This window comes from Armigeres subalbatus, chromosome 1 (assembly GCF_024139115.2).
Source record: "Armigeres subalbatus isolate Guangzhou_Male chromosome 1, GZ_Asu_2, whole genome shotgun sequence".
Classification (NCBI taxonomy): Eukaryota; Metazoa; Arthropoda; class Insecta; order Diptera; family Culicidae; genus Armigeres; species Armigeres subalbatus.
The window spans coordinates 6,750,558-6,773,690 of record NC_085139.1 but is presented as its reverse complement, the minus strand read 5'-3'; the positions used below and the strand labels follow the sequence as shown (position 1 = coordinate 6,773,690).

The 23,133-nt window shown below is 44.2% G+C and overlaps 1 protein-coding gene across 2 annotated transcripts in view; it reads right to left on the bottom strand.

Moving 5' to 3' along the window:
- Nucleotides 1-23,133, bottom strand: part of LOC134220415 (N-acylneuraminate-9-phosphatase-like) — a 71,983-nt gene that overhangs the window by 28,145 nt on the left and 20,705 nt on the right. Inside the window, exons 2-3 of one of the 2 annotated variants that reach the window (XM_062699484.1) lie at nt 6,514-6,996; nt 4,373-5,496 (exon numbers count right to left, since the gene is read on the bottom strand). In XM_062699484.1, the coding sequence (XP_062555468.1) occupies nt 5,158-5,496; nt 6,514-6,996 (822 nt within the window). In that variant the 3' untranslated portion in view covers nt 4,373-5,157. Of the gene's footprint in view, nt 1-4,372; nt 5,497-6,513; nt 6,997-23,133 lie in introns of those variants that run through there. The other variant, XM_062699479.1, reaches the window with a different exon arrangement.

Sequence of the window (23,133 nt, the reverse complement as noted above, 5' to 3'; positions counted from 1 at the left end):
CAACGACCAAGAAGGGAATTTGCTGACAGATAAAACCGAAGTGGCTGCCAGGTGGAAGCAACATTGAGACATTGTTGAATAGTGGAAGTGATGGTGCATCGGTGAACAGAATAAATATTAGCGACGATGTACAAGCTGTGGAGTTAAATGAGGTTAGAAAAGGCATTAAAGAGTTGAAAAATATAAGGCTGCCAAGAATGACCACTATACTGGCCCAGGAAACAAAAAGTTGTCGAATTTCACGGGGCACCCCCCAGGATTGCGTCTTTTGGTGGGAAAATCAATCTCAAAATTTCAGCTCAGTCTCTTGTTGCATAAGGTGGCGCATTTAATTTGATGTTTGTATGGGGATTTCAGTCAAAATATATAGGAAAATACACCTCCGTCACTCATTTGATTTAAAAATTTGTTCTCGATTGATCTCAGAATTGCAAAAAGGGCAGTTGGTATGCTACAGAACATTGAACGATGATTAAATGAATTTTTAGATAGTTTTCGGATGATGCGATTCGAGCAAAAAATCCATAATTACACAATACAGCTCCAAATATATTAGCCGATTCATTCGATCATCGTACAATGTTCTGTGAAATTGTTCTGTAGTATACCAACTGCCCTTTTTGCAGTTCTGAGTTCAATTGAGCAACCAGAACAAATTTTCAGATCGAATGAGTGACGGAGGTGCATTTTCCTATGTATTTTGACTAAAATCCCATCTCGTTCGCTGCGCTCCACGCCGTCTCGTACCTGCCGGATCGGAAGCGAACACCATCTTTGTAGGGTTGCTGTCCGGCATTCTTGCAACATGTCCTGCCCATCGTACCATTCCGACTTTAGCTACCTTCTGGATACTGGGTTCGCCGTAGAGTTGGGCGAGCTCGTGGTTCATTCTTCGCCACCACACACCGTCTTTTTGCACACCGCCAAAGATGGTCCTAAGCACCCGTCTCTCGAATACTCCGAGTGCTTGCAAGTCCTCCTCGAGCATTGTCAATGTTTCATGTCCGTAGAGGACAACCGGTCTTATAAGCGTCTTGTACATGACACATTTGGTGCGGTGGCGAATCTTTTTTGATCGCAGTTTCTTCTGGAGCCCGTAGTAGGCCCGACTTCCACAGATGATGCGCCTTCGTTTTTCACGACTAACATTGTTATCAACCGTTAGCAAGGATCCGAGGTAGTAGAATTCCTCGACCACCTCGAAGGTATCCCCGTTTATCGTAACACTGCTTCCTAGGCGGGCCCTGTCGCGCTCGGTTCCGCCCATAAGCATGTACTTTGTCTTTGACGCATTCACCACCAGTCCAACTTTCGTTGCTTCACGTTTCAGGCGGGTGTACAGTTCTGCCACCTTTGCAAATGTTCGGCCGACAATGTCCATGTCATCCGCGAAGCAAATAAATTGACTGGATCTGTTGAAAATCGTACCCCGACTGTTACAACCCGGCTCTCCGCATGACACCTTCTAGCGCAATGTTGAATAACAGGCACGAAAGTTCATCACCTTGTCTCAGTCCCCGGCGCGATTCGAACGAACTGGAGTGTTCGCCCGAAATCTTCACACAGTTTTGCACACCATCCACCGTTGCTTTGATCAGTCTGATAAGCTTCTCAGGGAAGCTGTTCTCGTCCATAATTTTCCATAGCTCTACGCGGTCTATACTGTCGTATGCCGCCTTGAAATCAACGAACAGATGATGCGTTGAGAACTGGTATTCACGGCATTTTTGAAGAATTTTCCGTACAGTAAAGATCTGGTCCGTTGTCGAGCGGCCGTCAACGAAGCCGGCTTGATAACTTCCACGAACTCGTTCACTAATGGTGACAGACGACGGAAGATGATCTGGGATATCACTTTGTAGGCGGCATTAAGGATGGTGATCGCTCGAAAGTTTTCACACCCAGTTTGTCGCCTTTCTTGTAGATGGGGCATATAACCCCTTCCTTCCACTCCTCCGGTAGCTGTTCGGTTTCCCAGATTCTGACTATCAGTTTGTGCAGGCAAGTGGCCAGCTTTTCCGGGCCCATCTTGATGAGCTCAGCTCCGATACCATCCTTACCAGCTGCTTTATTGGCCTTTAGCTGTTGAATGGCATCCTTAACTTCCCTCAAGGTGGGGGCTGGTTGGCTTCCATCGTCCGCTGAACTGGCGTAGTCATCTCCTCCGCTGCCTTGACTTTCACTGCCTGTACTCTCAGCGCCATTCAGATGTTCCTCGTAGTGCTGCTTCCACCTTTCGATCACCACACGTTCGTCCGTCAAGATGCTACCAACCTTATCCCGGCACATTTCGGCTCGCGGCACGAAGCCTTTGCGGGATGCGTTGAGCTTCTGATAGAACTTGCGTGTATCTTGAGAACGGCACAGCTGTTCCATCTCCTCGCACTCCGCTTCTTCCAGGCGGCATTTCTTCTCCTGAAAAAGGCGGGTCTCGTCGACTTCGTCCCATATACCCGACGTTGTTCTCCGCTGCGTCGTTAATGGCTGCTTTGACTGTATTCCAGCAGTCCTCAAGAGGGGCCCCAATCGAGCTCACCCTCTTCCGGCAACGCTGCCTCGAGATGCTGCGCGTATGCAGTGGCGACATCAGGTTGCTTCAGTCGCTCTAGGTCGTACCGCGGCGGTCGTCGGTACCGAACATTGTTGATGACGGATAGTTTTGGACGCAGTTTAACCATCACCAGATAGTGGTCAGAGTCGGTGTTAGCGCCACGATATGTCCTGACGTCGATAATGTCGGAGAAGTGCCGTCCATCAATCAGAACGTGGTCGATTTGTGATTCTGTCTGCAGTGGTGATCTCCAGGTGTACCAATACGGGAGGCTGTGTTGGAAATAGGTGCTGCGAATGGCCATATTCTTGGAGGCGGCGAAATCAATTAGTCGTAGGCCGTTTTCGTTCGTCAGCCGGTGAGCGCTGAACTTTCCAATAGTCGGTCTAAACTCCTCCTCTTGACCAACCTGAGCGTTCAAATCTCCTATGATGATTTTAACGTCGTGGCTTGGGCAGCTGTCGTACTCACGTTCCAGCTGCGCGTAGAATGCGTCCTTATCATCATCAGTGCTTCCGGAGTGTGGGCTATGGACGTTGATTATGCTGAAGTTGAAGAACCGGCCTTTAATCCTCAACTTGCACATTCTTTCATTGATCGGCCACCACCCGATCACGCGCCTTTGCATATCGCCCATCACCATGAAAGCTGTTCCCAGCTCGTGTGTGTTGCCGCAGCTCTGGTAGATGGTATGATTACCTCTAAACGTTCGCACCATTGATCCCTTCCAACAAACCTCCTGCAGCGCTACGATGCCGAATCCACGGTCCTTGAGCACATCGGCGAGTATGCGTGTGCTCCCGATGAAGTTGAGAGATTTGCAGTTCCACGAACTGAGTTTCCAATCGCTAGTCCCTTTTCGTCGCAATGGTCTTCGCCGATGGTTCCGGTCCGTACTCTCTTGTTGATTGTTCGTTGCTTATGATTTTTAAAGGCTGGCTTGCAGGGCCTGACACCAAACCCCCTAAATTTCCGGAGGACCATTCCTCCTTATTTCCGGTGGACCATGGTGCACAGTTTCACTTAGAGTCCCTCGCTGGCACTCGGACGATGATCAGCCGCCCCTAACATGAAGAACAGACGCTGTTGTGAGCCGATCCTGACATGGAGAACAGACGCTCAATAAGATTTGCACCTCCGGAGAGGAGCAAACCCCCCTTCCCTGTCAGCATACGACCATAGTTCCCACCGGGGTTGGTTACCCAATCGTCCCTAAGCTGGCTCGGATCCCGGCCATCACCCCGTGTAGTTAGGGATAGGAGTTGCTGGGCAAGAGGCTGAGGACCGCGAGATGGGGTCTCTTTTATTCATTCAGGTGCGAGCAGTCCCACTGGTACGTTTTACCCAGCATTTGCCGTGCCATGTGCGGTAGCCTTATTGAATCCGAGTGGCCCTGGAACCCTAAAAACATCATTCCCATAATTGTTTCGGAAAATCATGAATTTTGAGGTGTCACACGACCTGTTTTTTTGTAAATGGCCACTTTTTTCGGGTTCAACTGATCCCAACGGATTCTAAAACAATTATGGAACCGCACTGAGGATTCACCCAAATCCAGTATTGGATTCATCAAAAATTGGGATCCATCGGGATCGAATGTAACTTTTTGCGAAGGAAACGGTCAAGAAATGTTTTCACAGCAGTTTTGAATTTCGAAAGCCCTTCAGGGACGGAAAGGTTAACAGTGTGCTAAAAAGCCATGGGAAAAGCGACACAGCGACGCACAAAAGAATCATGACGTATAGGTAAAGCCTTAACAAGAACTAAGTTTCGGCACTAGGATATGTGTAATTTCGGATGAAATAAAAATCACAAATCATATTACTTAAAATCCTCAAAGCCACTACTACTAACGACAGGTTTTATTGCGACTTTTCCTACTTTTATGGATCCATAGGCCTGGCGGCATTCATCTATCACCCATGGATCAATGGAAGAACAGCTCCACTACACACTAATAATATCGATTACGCGCGACGAAATAAGTAATCTCTAATGTCTATTCGCTTTTGTTTGGAAAAAAATGATAGTGCTGTTAGTTGATTGATTTCAGTAAAATGGCATTTTCTGGCCCAGCCAGTTTCTGTGTAGTGATTGTAATATGTATGTGTTTTATGGGAGAATATCTTAGTTAAAATATAAAAATTGATAGTGGATTAGTAGTATATCTACTAATACTTATCTCCTTTTCCTCTTAACAATCAGGTACTTTGATTATCCAATTCGAGAGTGGAAAGTTGCCCTGTTGTTTTCTGTGCCATTTCTAATTATTAATTGTATAAAATAGTCAAAAACAAAATTGATATAAAATGATGAATTTTGTAGCTTAAAAAAGAAATTATAAAATTGATGCTTTGAAATTTCAACTCACTAAATTGAATTACTGCACGCGACGTAATTGCAATATTGTTTAAAAAACCTACTAAATTTTAGGTTTGCAATATACAAATACTAGAATGAGAGTGTAGCGGAGACTTTGATTTCATGCAATCAAAATGATGAGCACTTTGACAAGTACAATCATTCAAATGAGGCCCAAATTATGCTTGTTATAGCAAAACTGCTTCCTATCCGCCCATCCCTATTCTCTCGGTAAAACTAATAATCTACCGGCTATCCATCGTGCCGCTGCTGTCGCACGAGTTGCTGCTTGAGCTGTACAGGTCCGGTACGTCCGGTAGGAAACGATTGTAGCTAGCCTGTCGGTTGCGGGTCGTCTTCGGAACGTACGAATTTGAGCCGCGTCGCTCCTGCACCGGACGGCAGCGTTGCTGGCAGAACGACGTCGTCAAAGGTAGCACAGACGGCACATCGAGCACATTCTCGACGATGTAATCCGGATTGACCAGACCGCCCATGTCGGCAAGGCTCTTGTCGTGGCTCAATCGGAGCTCCTGCGGCAGCGGAAGCCAAATGGTGGCAGCAAGCTTGGACTCAAGGCCCCCCTAATGGTAGTGAGGGGTACAGATGGAAAAAGAAAAAGAGACAAAATGGTCGACCATTGGACCACACAGAAAAGAATGGAAACAGATTTAGGATTGTGTTCAATATTTGAAAACCTGAAATTTGAGATAAATTTTATAGTTTTTTTATCCTGGTTTTCTCGAAATGGTTTCGAAAAAATGTTCACGTACGACCCCTAGAACTTATTCAGCTTTGACGAAAAGAATAATAGTAGCGTGGAGTTAGTAAGCTCTGGTGAATACCAGCTCGAAGACTTAACCAGGGCAATGTTGTTTATGAGTGGACTTTGAAGATATACATTGGCTGAAATGATACCAATTTGAGCGTTTTGAGCGGAATTATGTACCGTGAAGAAACGTCCCAACTTCTGCGCATTTTTAGTAAGACTTTATGAAACATTACAGTGTTCCCAAAAATCTTTTCTGTAATTTTTCGGAACTACCATCAATGTTTAATTTTCTATAACTTATCAAAAAGTGCACAGAAATGAGCATACGTAGATTATGGTTCTTTCACGGTATATAAAACCGTATAAATAAGCAAAAGAATCAAATAATAATTTATAGAAGATTATAGCACTCCTTTTTAAACAATTCTAGTTGGGGAATTTTTTGTCTATTTGAATGTGTTTTATTAATTTGTGTCGTTGTATAAACATTGAAAACTAAACATTCTCACTCATGAACATCGTTTCCGGGGAAATACTCATGTGAACACTTCTCCAAACACACTCAGTGAACGATCCAAAATTTTGAAAACAGTATGCTGTAAAACAAGAGTAATTGCTGCACGCACTTACCACCGCCGGCAAGGACCCTTCGTGTGCTCGTGCGATTGCGATCGTCGATCGGCAGGTCGCAGGATCCGTTTCTCTTGTTTTGAAATTAATCTATTCTTGGGAAGCGAGTTCACCTCTTACAGGGTTTACTTTTTGTCTAATCACTTTCGCGTCGGACACTTTTTATGCGGATGCTACTCCCGAGTCCACTCTCACTCACCTGAATGTCGGTTTCCAGCTTGTCACCGATAATGACACATTCTTCCGGCTGCACCCCCAGATAGTGGCAGGCCGCGTAGAAGATGTTGCGGTCCGGTTTGGCCCACGGCAGATCTGCGGAAACTAGAATACAATCGAAATAACGACCCAAAGCCAACCTGTCAATCTTTTCCCACTGGGAAGCGGATGGCCCATTGGTGACCACGCCCAGCAGGTACTGAAGCCGAAGGGTCTGCAGCATGGAGATGATTTCCGGGCTCGGACTTAGGTATCGGGTGCGGTATTCGGCCCATCGTCGGTACAACTGAGCGGCCAGCTGTTTGTGGCCGGTAGGGAGCGCATCCTCCCACATCTGGGTGCGCCACTGTGCGAGGGGGAGGTCCAGGTTGTCCGGACAACGCCGGTAAGACGTCAGGAAGGTTGTGCTGACTGCGGTGGAGACGTTTCGTGGCAGTTTATATTCGTTATGAAGTAGGTCGGCGATCTGAAGGGGGAGAGAGGACGATACAAATGTTTAAGACTTGGAAGGTTTGAGGAACTTAATAATTCAATCTTTTAGTTTTATTAGTTGTATCATGATCTAGAAAATCTTGAATGAGTCATCACAACAATTATTATTCCAATGACATCCGTTTCTGCCATATAACAATGTAGCTTGCTGGGAAAGTAAAATGACTGATTGAGAATGGAAAGCTAGACAGAATACGTAAATATACGTAAGGTACACTGGGGGAAGTGGAAAAGGAAAAATCGATAGTGCGTGTTTGAATTAGTGTAAAACCAGTTTAAATGATTTAAATGCGTTCAATCAAAATGGGCTATCAAAAACAGTCAATTTTGCACCAACTGTGCGGTAATTCATACCATTTTGGTCGCTTGAAATTTTTGGAAATAGATTTTAAAATTAGGAGTTGTTTTTCCACTTTTCCTAGTGGGATGGGGTAAGTGGAAAACCCATGTTACTTTGACCTTCAATAGTGATGAGTAGTTACATATAACTAAACTCAATACGATAATTGCTCTGAGTATCTTTTGTGGAATAATTTCATTACCTTAACGGAATAGATCCTCAAGGAATTCTCGTAATAGCTAGGGGAGGGCTGGTTTTGCCTTCTCGAACACTAGGTGTACGTGAAGTCTATATGTTCGCCCCAAAGATGAACTTTTTAAAGGCAAAATGGGACTTACAGGGTTATAAACTAATCAACTTAGTTTAACGAATTGATATGATGTCTGTATGTGCGTATTTGTATGTATGTGTGTGAGCAAAGCACGTACAAAGTTATCAGCTATTCTTAAGCACTTGTCCTTAACCAATTTGTTCGCAAAAAAATTGCATTCAACGGCGAAACTTGTTATGAATAAAAATTAATGTGAATTATACAATATATTTACCTATCAGTGCTATTTTTAACTTTCTTATACATTTTTTTCATATGTAAAACATGTGAAAGGCATCAATACCGATAGGTGGATTAATAAGGCATTTTCTCATTTATATGAGTCCAATCACCACTGGAATCGCAATGATAACAAAGAAGGAACATATTAAGATTCACAGCTATCGAAATAAACCCTGGAAAGAAGAAAAAAATTGCGTACTTAGAACATTATCCACTTCCCCCGCAGTGTTTGATACCTGGGGTAAGTGTAAAATCTTTGAGTTATTTGCTATCTTGGTACAAACCACTACTTATTGAATGGGATTAGTTTAATTGTATTATAATGGTCACCTGTGATATAAATTCACTTGAAAAAAGAACAATTGGTGCAAATAGGAATTGATTTTATGAATGCAAAAATCAACTTTTCGCGAAACCTAAAATTACAGTTCAAGCGTTAACCGTGTTAGTGTATGTATTATACAAATTTCAACATAGTATTAGTATGAGCATCAAAGTATATTCTTGTATAATGTTATGATGTGGTAAAAACTGTAAAGTATGTACAATTCCAATTTTTCGAGTCGATTTTTCCACTTACCCCCTTTTTCCACTTCCCCCAGTGTACCTTATTTACGGAAATGAATATCTGTAAATCGAATTTAATTAGCAGCAATGAATGTCAATGCCAACTTGAACTCGCTTGCGTAAATCAACTGCAATGTTGAACATTCTCGGGATGTTATTCTAATAATCTAACAATAAACATTTCTATGTAAACAATTTTTGTACTTTCTTCTAGAACCGCTATGAAAAGTTAGGCTCGCGTATAAACATTTTACCCCAGAGGAGCTAAACGAGCCGAACCGCAGCATGCATCGGAATAAAGCGTACATTTTTCATTGGCTGCCAGAAATTCTCCAACCTCCACCACGATTACACGACCGAAAATAGAAATATATCAGTGTTTTGCTTTCTAACAAATAAACAACAACCATAACTTAAAATTCGTTTGAGTAAAGGTTCCCACAGATCTAAGCGATTTCATCGCCACGACGGCGACAACTAGTCGCTGCGATTCTATGGCTTAATCGCTGCAGGCAATGTTCCATTTACGCTTCCATTCCGACAGCGACAGAATCACAGTCGCCAAGCGATAGAATCGCGACGCGTGGGGGAGCCTTATGGTGTTCGTATCAGCTCCAGCAATGAATTACCAAGGCTGTTAGCATCCAAGCGCTATCGTATATGCTCGAATAGCCACCTTGAGTACCCCGCCAGAAATTTATATCGCGATAGACATCTAATAGCCTATTCAGATTAGGTACGCTATTTATGATAATAATTATCACGATAAAGAGTAACTTATGCCAATCCTCTTAATTTTCTTTCTAATATTTGACGAGATAATTATCTCAATAAATGGCGTAATCTGAGTAGGATATGGAGGCGGGTTTGCTCAAAAAACAGGAACTTTTTTAGAAAAAGTATTTGGTACCAGTTATGCAGGAAGGTGTCTGCTACGACGCCTACCAAATACTTTTTTGTTTAAATTGTTTTATTACGAGACATTCGTCCTTAGAGTGAAGCTAAAGCCCTCAGTCCACTGTTTGCCATAATGACAAATATTTGTCAAGTTGATCCGGACATCTACCAAACAGATTAGAAATCGACATGGATATCAGGCTGACTTGACAAATATTTGTCATTATGACAAACAGTGTACTGCCCAAGTAACATTTTAAGTTTTATAACGCTTTTGAAGACCAAAATTTACTCTTCACGAGTGTAACCATCATAAAACCAAAACGTTACTAGGGTGGTAGCTTAACACGAAAAGTGCAATTTGACAGTTCATTGATAATAATTCTTTTACGTGAGTCGCGTCGAACTGCGTTTACTCCTTAGCTGCCTTTCGCCATACTGATTTCAGAAAGTAGACTCCTAGTGTGCCGCTGTAAGCACGCTCAAAGTGGGTGATTCATTATAGGGGAAAAAAGATTGGCACAACTACATAAATCCGAATTTTTTGAATGAGTTTTGTGGTATTTCTCGATGTTGCACTACTACAATCACAATTTTTTGAAGAACGGTAAGAGACAGACGATACACCGCCGGTGGTAAATTATTCAGAAAGCTCTTTTCATTGCCAAACTTGTCTTGAGCCTTAACTTATACAAGCTCTGCCGTAATCTGGAAAACTGACGTATGTGCCAAATAACAACATGCATGTTTTCCATTTTTCAGTTAGGGGCTGTCCACAAACCACGTAGACCGAAATTTCACATTTTCAAAACCCCCTCCCCCCTAGTAGACTTTCGTAGACTTTTGTGAAACCCCTCCCCCACCCCCTTGAAGTCTACGTAGACTTTTTCAAATTTTACAAAATATCATATGTGATTGGAAAAAATATAGAAATCAACCACGTTTTCAGCAATTGAGCTATATAAATCCATTTCCAAATCCATTGTGAACATTACAGTAAAATTCAAATAACAAAATAGCATAACAAAATCAAACTGAACAAAATCCAACACAATATGTGTGTGTTTTTTTTTCTTCCTAAACAATGGAGGGGAAATCTGCTCAACAGACATCCTGGGTTGACCAGGAAGTGCGGGGTTAGGGATCACCGAGAGAGGCAGGACTACATTCCCGACCCGCTAAACCGTTTCCATTGCCGCCAAGCCCATAGTCCCTTCGGTACAACCAGAAAGTAATGCTTCAAAGGGGGGCCAGTGCACAACGCACCCTCGAGGTTAGCTGCGTGTCCTTGCAGCACAGAACATCGTAACTCGCTTTTCTAGAAGAACACCATGGTATCGTGCCAGAGCGTTGCCGGCTTTCCAGGTGGCCTTACCACGCCCTATGTCCTCGGAAGGTGGGAAGGCTTCGCGCCTGCTTCCCTCTGCACGACTGGTATCAAGAATGATGATGCCGCGTGTACCCCAAATTGACCTTTCTGCGATAGGGCCTATTGGCCAGCACACAGAGGGACTTGCCGACGCGAGGCCTACGCCTGCCCCAGCCTTGACGAGGACCCCTTTCCGTCCTCGGGCTCGGAACCCGTCCGCTTGACCGACGCCGCGAAAGCGACGATACCATGATGTTCTTCGCGCGGCCACTTGTACGGTAAAAGGATCGAGTTCGACCACAGAGCATGACCACCGGTATGACACATGAAGCCGACTCCGATCCCTTGGACCACCTCTTATTTGCGCCTGAACTAGCCATCCTTGAGTCCACGCGCCACCTTCTATGTAGCTCTGAGACGATTTGGGCGATAGCCGATAAAACGGCGTTCCAGCCAACTTCATCTTTACACATCCTCCGAACTAGGTTGTCCGGGGTAGTGTCCAGACCACATGTGGCAAGCATGTGGTCACGCATTGCGCGAAAACGTGAGCACACGAACAACACGTGTTCCGCCGTTTCCTCTAAACCTGCGCACACCAAACACTCAGGCGAGGTCGAGCAAGCCAGCTGCGTTACCTGCACTTTGATTTTGCAACACGCTTAAACGCCGGGCACATCGAACCCCCATGGGGTGCTTGTTGTTCACAGCTTTGCTGGAACAAATCAAACAATTGGGAGGGTTCGTGCAACATTGTGCCTTATGTCCCTCCAATCCGGAGCGTCGGCAGAGATTGCTTCTGTCAGGGCCTTTGCAGTCCCATTGCTTGTGCCCCGGTTCCAGGCACTTGAAGCAAATTTCGGGTTGCTCGTATATGTGCACAGGGCACACCGACCATCCCACCTTGACGCTCCCTAACTTGACTACCTTGGAGATGTCCGTTGCAGATAGCCGAAACAATGCTACCTACGTCCTTGCCGGACATTTCCGTAGCCGAACGGCTACGGTGGGCGGCTCCACTTCACACTGTCGCCGCAGTGCCGTGACGAGCTCTTCGACTTCGGTGATCTCGTCCAGGTCTTTAACCCTTAGATTCACCTCCGTAGTGAGTGCCTTCACCTTGACCGTCTCGCCTAGGACCTCCTCCCAGTGTTGGTAAAATCACTCATAAATCTCAATCAACGAGCGCTGCCGTGCGAAAGAAATCGTCTGCGATTTTAATGGAATGCATCACGCTTGAATTTTTCATGCAAAAAGGCATCATTTCACTCATTTTCCAAACCATCATTCTGGCTCAAACACGCATTTGAAATCAATTTGGGGGAAATTTATTGCTTATACATAATAAAGTGTCTAATATTTTATGCGACAAACGTCAATTCACTGTTTTTAACGAACGAGAGCAAAAGAAAACTTACGATGATTCAACTCATCCATGAGTTTTTAGATGCTGAGTTGGGTGCGTTTCAACTCACGCTTGATTTGAATCATCCATGAGTTTTGAGATTTTGAGTTTTTACCAACACTGCCTCCTCCGCCAACTTCTTGTAGGCGGCGCCCTTTTGCGAGACGCCCCGCTTCAGCTCGAGTATCATCTCGCCCATCCGGGTACGTCTTATTCGACGTACGTCAGCGCCGAGTTCACCGAGCTTGACGTCACTCCTCATCGCCTTCAAAACATCCGAGTACTTAGCCTCGTCCGCCGTGATGACTAGGGCATCGCCCCTGGAGCGATTGGCGCCTACCCTAGACTTCTTGCTACTCTCATTCGCCTGGGCCTTCTTTTCGGCCCTTGACGTCTTCGGTTTCCTCTTGTTCTTGACCAGGGTCCAGGAGGCGTCACCCCCCTCTATTTCCCTGGTCTGGTGCGGCTGAGAACTTTCAGCCTGCCGTAACCCCTTATCACCGTCTTTCCTGAGTGGACGGATCTTTCCAGGTCCTTCCTCCCCGGGTTTTGGAGGTACCTGACCGGGGTTCAGCTTCCCAGCCCCACTACCCTTGTTCGGGGTAGTAACCCTCCGCGTTTTGGAGCGGCCCCCAGGGAGCTCATCCCCTGGAGACTGTCTCCCCCGTTTTTGTGTCTGCTCCGTTGGAGCAGTCACCCCCGACGTACCCGCAAATACTTGAGCCTCAGTCTGGGTAGACTTTGGCATCACCGTCTTCGCTGGCACGCCTTCGGTCGATTCGACCTTGCCCGAGTCCGCGAATCCTTGGGCCTCAGTCTGGGTAGACCTCGACTCCACCGATTTCACGGGTTTACACTTGGCCGTCCCGACCGCCCTCTCTAGCTTGGCGTCCAGCATCGACTTTCGAAGTTTCTGCAAGCTCCTCTTGAGGTCCTTGCTGATATTATGCTTCGATGACGCAAAGTCGATGATGGCGTCCAGCTGTTCCGTCGCCACCTCGAAGGCCGAAAGCCCATCGCGTTTGCGGTTCATCGCCTCCACAAGTCATGGGCCGTCAATAACCCCTACCGGCGTTTTTATAGCCGAGAGGAAGGTTGAGTGACCCACGCTGGCGCTGCGCACTGAGCTGCCGACTATTGCCTCTGGCCTCCTAGGCGGAGACCTGAACAACCCACCTCTTGCGAAGGGGTTGTCGCATACACTACTACCACTAATTGAAGAATTGACTTGGTTTTCCATTTTGGTCCTACGAGTTGCTCGGGAAAGAGGTCCACCACGCCAGAGCCCAGCATGACGCGGTAAGGGACAATTACTGTGGAGGGTGCCCAGGTACCCCACAGGATCCGTTAAAGGCCTAGCTTATTATTTCACCCCTGGCCATGCATCCCCTCGGCACGGGTCGCTTGACGCCTTGGGATTAGGGGTTAGGGACGATGGTCCCGGTCTAACTCGCAGTGGCCATGGGGAGGGGTCGTCAAGCCCTTGGACAAAGTCCCTGCTGCCCCCAATGTGTGTGTGTGTGTGTGTTATTACAATCACTCCCACTGTCTGGCAGTGGCATTATGGATACAATATTCGTGCAACTATCAAAATTTAATATAATTGCAAGAATCTTAGATCCGGGAGCTAGAAGGTGATAGCTCTATTGTAACTCCTATAGCCCATTTCAAGAACGCAAGCATTCCGAAGCTATAGTCGTTTGCAATAAGCCCCGCGTGATTACACCCACATATCATAAGGATATCTGAAGTGCATTCACACTTCCTGGACCAAAATTTAACTTTCTGATCCTGGCGCGTATTTAGTAATAAAATTAATCAATATAAAAAAAGGGATTTATGATTTATCAAAAATTACTTACCATTCTTCCAACAGTAATAGTACCCTAACCATGTTTGCACATTTACATTTCTTGATCACATTATTAGTAAGGGCATTGCCCGTGCTAACAATCGATCACTCAGAAAATGAGAAAAGTTTAGTTATAGTAAAAAGAAGAAACTAAACAGACTAAACAAACTAAATGACTTTCGGTCACCACACTCCTAAAAATAGTGCAAAAACTATACCCAATACAACTTACGACTTAAAAACCAACATGAAACTTGCTCACCAGATTAGCATCTGCATCCACAAAGTTCAAAGCCAGCAGAAACAGTACCTTGACTTTGTTGCGTATCATTTTTTACATAAAGAGTTTACACGCATATAAGGACATTTTACAGTCGTTATCACTTTCCACGGTATCCAATAAACACACGAGAAAATCACTATCCTGCTGGGTGGCGTAGCCCGAAACACCACCCGCCGAATCTCACAAAATGCAGAAAAATTGGCAAACCGACGCGAAAACAACATCACGTGCGTTCATAATCATGGCACACTTCTGAACAAAATCCAACACAATATCAATTAAAAATTCAATACGAAATTAAATTCAATCCTCTGTTCATAGCTCCTGAAACCAAATCTCGGAGCCAATTAATTAAATTTCTGTTGAATTTGATTCCTCCTAGAAGTGTGCGCCACCGCTACCGGCACTTGCATCGGCGTGCCACTGCCTAAAATCTATCACACATCTGAATTATAATTCTTCAAGGCGGTTCAAATTTGTAGAAAATCCAAGAATTTTCAGATCTTCGAAAAATTTCGAGTTGAAATACTGAGAATATCAAATCTACATTCCAATATTTTTTTTCCTGGAAATTCCGTAGAATTTCCCGATTGTTAACCTTTAAAGTTTCCAGGTAATACTCCAAAGAACTCTCCGTGATAATTCCAATGTTCTTCTAGAAAATGAATAATGAATAATCATCTGTTGATAGAAGTTTTTTTTTCTAAATTCCAAAAGTTTTCCCGTTAAAATGTCGAGTAATTTTCAGTGAAAATGTAGAATTATTTCCCGTTGAATTTTAGCATGGTTTCCTACGATATTTTGTCATTTCTCTTGCAAAGTAGGAGCGATTTCAGAGGAAATTTAAAAAAAATCCTATGGATATTCCAAAGAGTTTTCCAAATAAATCCGAGGAAATTATGGAGAATTTTAGTTGAATTTATGGTGAATTTATCGTAAAAAATTCGAATAAATGTTCATGAAAATTATAAATGCTTTCTTACAAGAATTGAAATAAATTTTTGGTGGAAACTCAAACAAAATTCAAATAATTTCTCGTGAAAGTTTTCAACAATTTATTTTTCCATCGATAATTACAAAGAATTTGCATAAGAACTGCCAAGAAATTGCCGTAAATTTTCTAAGAATTTCGCTTATATGTATGTTCAAAAAATTCCTCGCAAAAATTCCAATAATTTCAGAAATTAAGAAAAAAATCCCGGGGGCTCAACAGAATATCTTCAGTGGAAATTCTGAAGGGTTTCGCGAGCAAATTTCGGAGAATTCTCCTGACAAGTTCTAAAGAATGTCTTTTGGAAATTCCAAAGACTTCTTCTTGGATATTCCAAAATGATTCCTTTGTAAATTCTAAAGAATTTTCCGTTGAATTTCCAAAGAATCACTTGTAGTTTCTATAGAAGTTACTGCTGAAAATCAGAAGATATTTTAGTAGAATCTGCAATGTTATTCAAGTAGAAATTTTGAAATTTCTTCGAAAATTTTTATAGAACACTTTGGAGAATTTTCCTGCTCAGCACAGAAGAGTTTGCTGTTGAAATCATGATATTTTTAAGCCGTAGTTCAGACTATTACTTCAGTGAAATCCATAAGATTTTTCTGGAGAAATTAGAGAGAGTCTCGCAAACAACGGAAAAATCGAAAAAAAAACAAACAAGTCAACTTTGCACAAAGCTGCTGTATGAATTGTTTTCCAAAAAAAAATTAAGAAAAGGTCTACGTAGACTTTTAGTAAACCCCCCCATCCCCCTTCGTAGACTAACGTAGACTTTTTCGAAACCTCTCCCTCCCCCTCAAGAGTCTACGTGGTTTATGGACAGCCCCTTAAAGAATTTCTTGTAGGTATCACTTGTAGTAGAGAAATACGGATTTAAAATGCTTAGAACTAGGTTTATTAGGAGTAACGTATAACTTGGTTGGTAAAGAACTACTGGCATGGGTGAAAATTTGTATTTTTATACCCTCTGGTTGTTTAATTGTTGTTATGGCTACCTTAACGACGACGCTCAATTCTTTGTTGGTATCTTGACCGGGGTTACTTTGTTTTTCACATGTTTTCACCCCCTCTTAATCCGACCAAGATGAATACACAGCTAGGTGTTGCAGTCTGCCCAATTTATGGACGAGAAGAAGGCGGGGGTGAAAAATTCATTTTCGGTGGAAAACATAAACAAACCGGCTGGCTCTCCCATACTAAAATCCAAGATGGCTGAATAGTGAATTTGGCAGATTGGAACACCTAGTGGTGTATTCATCTTGAATCCGACATTCCTAGGTTCGATGTCGAGACGGTGGATTGCTTGTTGCTGCTCCACGACACGGTGCACCCATACACCTTGAAGGCGAACTTGCTTACCGACTTTCGGTGCTGAATGTCGGTCGCCCAATCGGCGTCAGCAAAGCCGACGAGAGCTTCTGCTTCGCTGTTCCTCTGGTGTTCGATACAAAGGGTTTTTGTCCCGCTCAAGTATCACACCACTCGCTTCAAGGCGTTCCAAGGTACCCGACAGAGTAACACACATCTGGCCTGACACAAAGCATAATGTACATCGGGCTTCCAAGCAGCTCTTTGTACGGTTCACCGGCATTAGGTCCGTCACGTGGCAGTTGGAGGCCTTTCTCCATCGGAGTCTTGGTCGGATTGCACTCGCTCATCCCGAAACGATTCAGCATCTTCGTGATGCTGGACTCCTGCGACGGTCTCAACGTTCCTTCGCTACGGTTGTAGGCGATCTGCATGCCGAGAAAATGTCGCAACTCGTCGCAGTCTTTCATTGAGAACGCGGATGCCAGTTCCTTCAGAACGGCGTTGATGGAATTCAAGTTTTTCCCCGCAATTAGGAGATCATCGATGTAAAGAATAATGTACATCTCGTCGCCGTCACGATATCTGACGTACAGGAAGTAGTCCTTCTTCGATCGAACAAAGCCCAGCTTCTCGATCTGGCTGAAGCCCTCCTGAACGCCTGTTGCCAGTATGATTCTGATCGTCACTAGTTTGACTATCGAAGCATACGTTTCTTCATAGTCCAGTCCCGGTCTCTGCAGGAAACTCTTCGCGACGAGTCGTTTTTGCACGGGTGTTTTGCACGGCACGTCCGTTCTCGTCCTCTTTGATCCGAAAGACCCACATGATTTTCAACGGCTTCACGTTGACAGGACATGGCATCAGCTTCCACACCTGGTTCTGCTCCATGGACTGTAGCTCGTCCTGAATGGCTTTTAGCCACTCGTCCCAGACTTCCTGGTAGCTTTCAGGAACATGCGGCAGCAGGGTTGCCAAATGAAAATCTGTATTTTTTAACCAAAAAATCTTTTCATCTGTATTTCGTACTCCAAAAATCTGTATCGAAATCTGTATCGAATTGTTACTACCGCCATTCTTTAACGTCTATCAATCAATTGAAAAAATCATAGAATGTCTTATTACGGCGCTTTTCTCAACATAACATTTACCTGGAAAATTTAACTATGTGATCTTTCTGGGAAAAAAATCATAACCATCACACAAATATTACTGAAAGTTACAAGACACATAAAAAGATGTTAAGATTACCCTTAAAAGATATTAACAAATTATATGACGTAAAATTGACGCTACGTCTGATCCCCTCCCTCCCCGTTTAGCTTTATGTACTTTGAGAATATTTCTAATAGCAAAGTGATTTTTACTTGCAACATTTCAAATCTTGCGTGTAAAATAAAATAACAACCGGTGTGTATTTTGTTTAAGTTTAGTAAATTACGAAACCATTATCAGCTCGAGTCGCAAAAACTAGGGATCCTATATTAAGAGATGTGCGAATACTTTTCCAGACGATTTAGCAACGCTGTTACTTTCGTAAACAAACGCTGCTAGCACTTGCCTCCACACAAAATGTTGGAGCTTGAGCATGACTCTGCGTATAATGGCATTTTCAGATTTCGTTATCTAACGTCCAACAGTGTAGGATCACAAAAATAAAAGTGCAATACAAATGAACAAATTGCCATGCATAAACTAGACTACTTCAACTTGCCAATGGAAAACAAATTGTTTATTCGACAAAACTTTCCGTAAAATCTTTTTCCTTATAATCGCAATACCTTTCAATCCGCAACAATAACAATGTTCATTTGGCTCAGATTCTGACAGCTCTCAATGCTCGATTGGCTCAAGATGGCCGCTTTCGCATATCTCTGAATGTAGGATCCCTAGCAAAAACATATTGCGAGAAGATAGAAAAATTCGAACGAGGGTCCGACAGTCGACCGTCGGAAAGCTGTTCCGCAAACGACAAATCACTTGATGCACGGAAAATAATGTTGGTTGATTTTTTCGGTGTGAATGATGATTATTGAAATCAAAGAAAATATGTAGCTTTAAACGAGTGTTACTTACCGCTATATATTTTAAATAAGTTTTATGATACTTTCAACGCATTTCGGAACGTTCTTATGCGTTCTTGAAACATTTTAGACTTCTCGAATATTCTTGATATCAAGGAGTATCAACACCTTTCGCACAGTGCATGTCATTTGAAGTTTCCGACACTCAGTCTTCTTCTTCTTCTTTGCTCCGCAAAATTAGAAGTTTTCTCTGTTCTCGCAATAATATAAGTCATCCGACATACCGTTTTGTTTCTCATTCGCAGATGATGCATCACTTTACTTTTATGGCGAAAACCTATTGCCACAGACAACAGACATAACACTTTTAACATTTACTTATAAAATTTATCGTCGTACGAACACTAACGACATCTGTTGTTTTCAATCAGTGGCGGTAGCGAGCAAATGTCAAACTCGAGCAAATCTGATGCGGGCACCACGAGTGATCGATTGGCCAACTAATGATTATTTAAATTGACCAGTAAATCAGTGAACGATGAAAAGTATTATGTCTGTTTGTCTTTGCTATTGCTATATGTCATAATGTGTACGAAACGAGGCCGCACTTTTTTGAGTTCACCACATTAAAATTAAGGAACTGTCAGACTGTGCAAGAAATAAAAAAAAATGTAATCGCGTTTATGAAACATTTAAAAATTAAATTGGATATTATACGGTTCTGGTAAATACAAATTTAAAATATCTGTACACACAGATCGTGATTGAAAAAATCTGTATATCTGTATTACAGATTCTGTGTTCGAAAACTAGTAAAAAATCTGTATAAATACAGATTATTCTGTATTTTTGGCAACCCTGTGCGGCAGAGGTTGCTCGGAAACCAGTAAAATAATCAAGCAACTTATCCGGTAGCCTGCGTTCCTATTCACTGCGCCTCGACGACTTGCCCTTAGCATCGCGTCTACCTGTTGGCGAAGGGAGCCCGACAGTTGTTTGTTCGGTTGGCTCGCCTATTTCCGGATCCCCAAAGTCGTCTTCATCCAACATTTTTGCGTGTGCCTTGCATCCAAACACGCGTAGCTTCGACAGATCCGGCTTGAATCCAATCCAACATTCCGCCGTAGTGGTTAATCAAATAAACCGCTGTCAGGGCTGCTTCACACCACATTTACTTCGGCATCGACGAATCAATCAGCATGGTCCTCACTTTTTACACCAGCGTCCGATTGAATCGCTCGGCCACGCCGTTCTGTTGAGGCGTATAAGCGACGGTCCCTTAGACCTGAATGCCCTTCTTTTTGTAGAAGCTTTTCTGCCCGGTCGAACCATACTCACGGCCTTGGTCAACGGTGAGCTTCGAGATGCGCAAACCAAAATACGCGGGCACCAGTGCTTCATACTCCTGGAACTTCTCAAAGACTTCCGATTTTCGTGTGTTATTTGAGTTTTAAAATATGATAATATCATGACGGCCTTTAGGAGGCGCTAGTGTGTTTTTAAATTTGATAACCTAACTACTATGTACACTATTATTTACAAAACAATTTGATAACCTAGATTGGAACAAGCGCCCTAATCGCTTCCTGGTCCGAGTGCAGGCAACGGACCCTAAATCTATCTATACACTCACCAAAGCGCTCGTGCAGTGTTTTTATCCCGGCCAGACGATGAACCTCAGATGTTCTTGTCCTGGGTGGGGTGTTCATGATCATCCACAGGAATTTATTTTGCACTCTTTGGAGTTTGAGATGGTGGGTTGTTGCGCAACTCTCCCAAACCGGCATCCCGTAGTCGATCATAGGGAGGATGATTTGCGTATAGACAGCAAGCTTATTTTTCAGGGACAATGACGACCGACGGTTGATCAAAAGGTACAGTAGTTTCAACAAAACGTTATACTTCGTCACCGTCTTGTGAACCTGATGACGGAAAATAAGCTTGCTGTCGAGGGTCAAGCCAAGGTAGTCGGCCTTATTGGCCCATTCCACAGTCGTGCCATTGAGGATGATTTTACAGTCCTCAGGCGGAACAAGTTTAGGGGATTTAGAGTGGGGAAAAATGATGACCTGGGTCTTCGCCGCGTTGATATACATCTTCCAGCTGGTAATCGTCGACAGGTAATTGTTAAAAAAATCACCAGGTAGCTGGGAAGACTGTAGTGTGTACACCAGGCTATCGTGCCGTACATTGTCTCAACATCTAGTAAGGCCATGGCGGATGTTTTAGAGACAGTCTTGTTCCGTCTGAGGACGTTGATAACTCACGTCAGTTGGTGTACGGTTTATCGACCGCGGTGAAAACCAAACTGTTCCTCGAGCAAGATGTTGTGGTGTTCGGCAGACTCAAGTAACCGGCTGTGAATTGCCTTTTCAAACAGCTTGGATAACCCTGAGAGAAGGCTGATGGGGCGATAACTTTTCGAAGAGGAAGGATCCTTCCCTGGCTTCCGGATGGGGATGACTTTGGCTGACTTCCAGGACGATGGGAGATAGCTGAGACGGAGACACTGATTAAAGATCACCGAAAGGTGCTTGAAGAACGGAGCACTCATTGAGTTCAAGATTCAGAATGCTGTTGAAGCCTGGGGCCTTCATATTTTTCGATGTTGATATAGGCCGATGTAAGATGGATGTTGATAGCATGCTCGTTAACAGGTGTTTCGTGTGGACTGGCGATGTTCTGTCCAAGATTGTGTGAACTGGAGGAATGACGACCTATTTCGACGACCTTCTCTGCAGGAGTTATCAAGCGATCTTTAGAGCCATTGTTGTCTAATGGGATCAAAGGTAGAATGAGCCGAGGTTTGGATTCTAGTATTTTGGTCAATTTCCAGATTACGACTTAGAACAGTCTGGAAGAGCGCGATTCTTATTAGAGAAATCACTATTCCTGAGGTCCTCCATTCTGGCCTGGATAATTTTTGTTAGGCGATTGCAACGTGTTTTAAGGACAGGTAGTCTGGTACACTGGTACTGCCTTTGCGTGACATTTCCAAAACGGATTTAATCTTTGGTGAGTTTATCAATAATTAGTGTGTTGCTTACCAGTCGAGCACATGTCGTTCACGGGCCTGGGAGATTGCCTCTTGGATGGAGTGGAGCTGGTTGTCGATTTTCGGCCGGATGTCGCAGGTAGTTGATGTTGTCGTCCACACACATTTGGAACCGGCTCCAGTCGAACCGCCACCACCGGGTAGTGATCTGAGCTAAGCTCCTGGTAGACGACCGGCTGGGAGATTTGGTCGTTCATGTTTGTGATGTACAAGTCGATTATGGAATGGACGCCGGACCGACTCAGCCGAGTGGGGGAATCCGGGCTCAGGATCGTATAGTGACCTTCCTCCATGTCGTTGCTCCATATGGTTCCATTTTGACTGCAGCGACTGTTACCCCAGGCTTGGTGCTTGGCATTCAGGTCGCCGGCAATGATGAATAAGCTTGATGATGTCCCTCCGGGGGCCATTCGCTGGAGGATGGAGCCGGCGGTGCTGGAGCTTGAACCGACGCAGCAGCTGCTGCTAGTCGCTTGTGCGGTTGTAACTGTGGGAGGATTGGAATCGCACGACGGGGAGCCGGGATGGCTGAATAGTTCACCTCGTTGAGAGCAGGAACACGGTTCTTTTTCGGTTTGTGCACTGCGTGACGTCGCGGTGCACTGGCGGATATCGCTCCCAGTCAACGACGCTGTAATTTATAACGCCGACCAGCTTCAGGTCCTTCCACATGGTGGAACCGTACTCCAGGTGGACCAGATCGCGATATCTCCTTGTCTTGTCGTGACGAGCGATCTTGTGCACGGCTACTGGCTTCAGGCCGCAGCTCTCGAGTTCCGCAATTAGATCTTCTTCCTTCATGTCGTGGAGCCCTCGCAGCAAAGCCTTGAGCGACTTCGTGCCGTGGTGGTCATGAGTGTAGTACTCATTAGAGTGGGGTGCAGTTGTATGGAAAAACGCAAACTTCATCCAATCAATTGAGATCAAGGTTTTTCTGGAACGTTTTGGGACCCCAATCAACTGTGCAAAATATGGGCACGATTGATTGCGTACTCGCTTTCCGAGGAAGCAACCAATAGGGCCGAAATTCTGCACAGTTGCTCGGGTCCTAGAATGGTTTCGAAAAACCATTGATTTGAAAAAAAAACGAACATGACGCCCCACTCTAGTACTCATACTTGTGGACCTCGATGAACTCCACGACGAATTGACGATAGTCCTTGTTTGCCGGCATCACTTTCACGCCCTGGCTGTAGAGCCTAAAAGTACATTTCCGCCCCTTAGAGATCAGCTGGTGAATTTTCGGGCGCAAATCAGGCGGATCGCGTTTCACAAACTTCTCCTTCCGCTCCTTGCGTTTGCTGCTTCTTTCGTTTCTTCGGCGGATTGCCAGTATCGTCGATTGTCAACGACGAATATATTGTCTATCCGGAACAAAGTTAGAACGCTTTTTATACCGAAGTTGGATTTTTCTCCAGATACAGGCAACTTTCCCAACTTCGGAAGTAGTGCGCTGGATTCGCC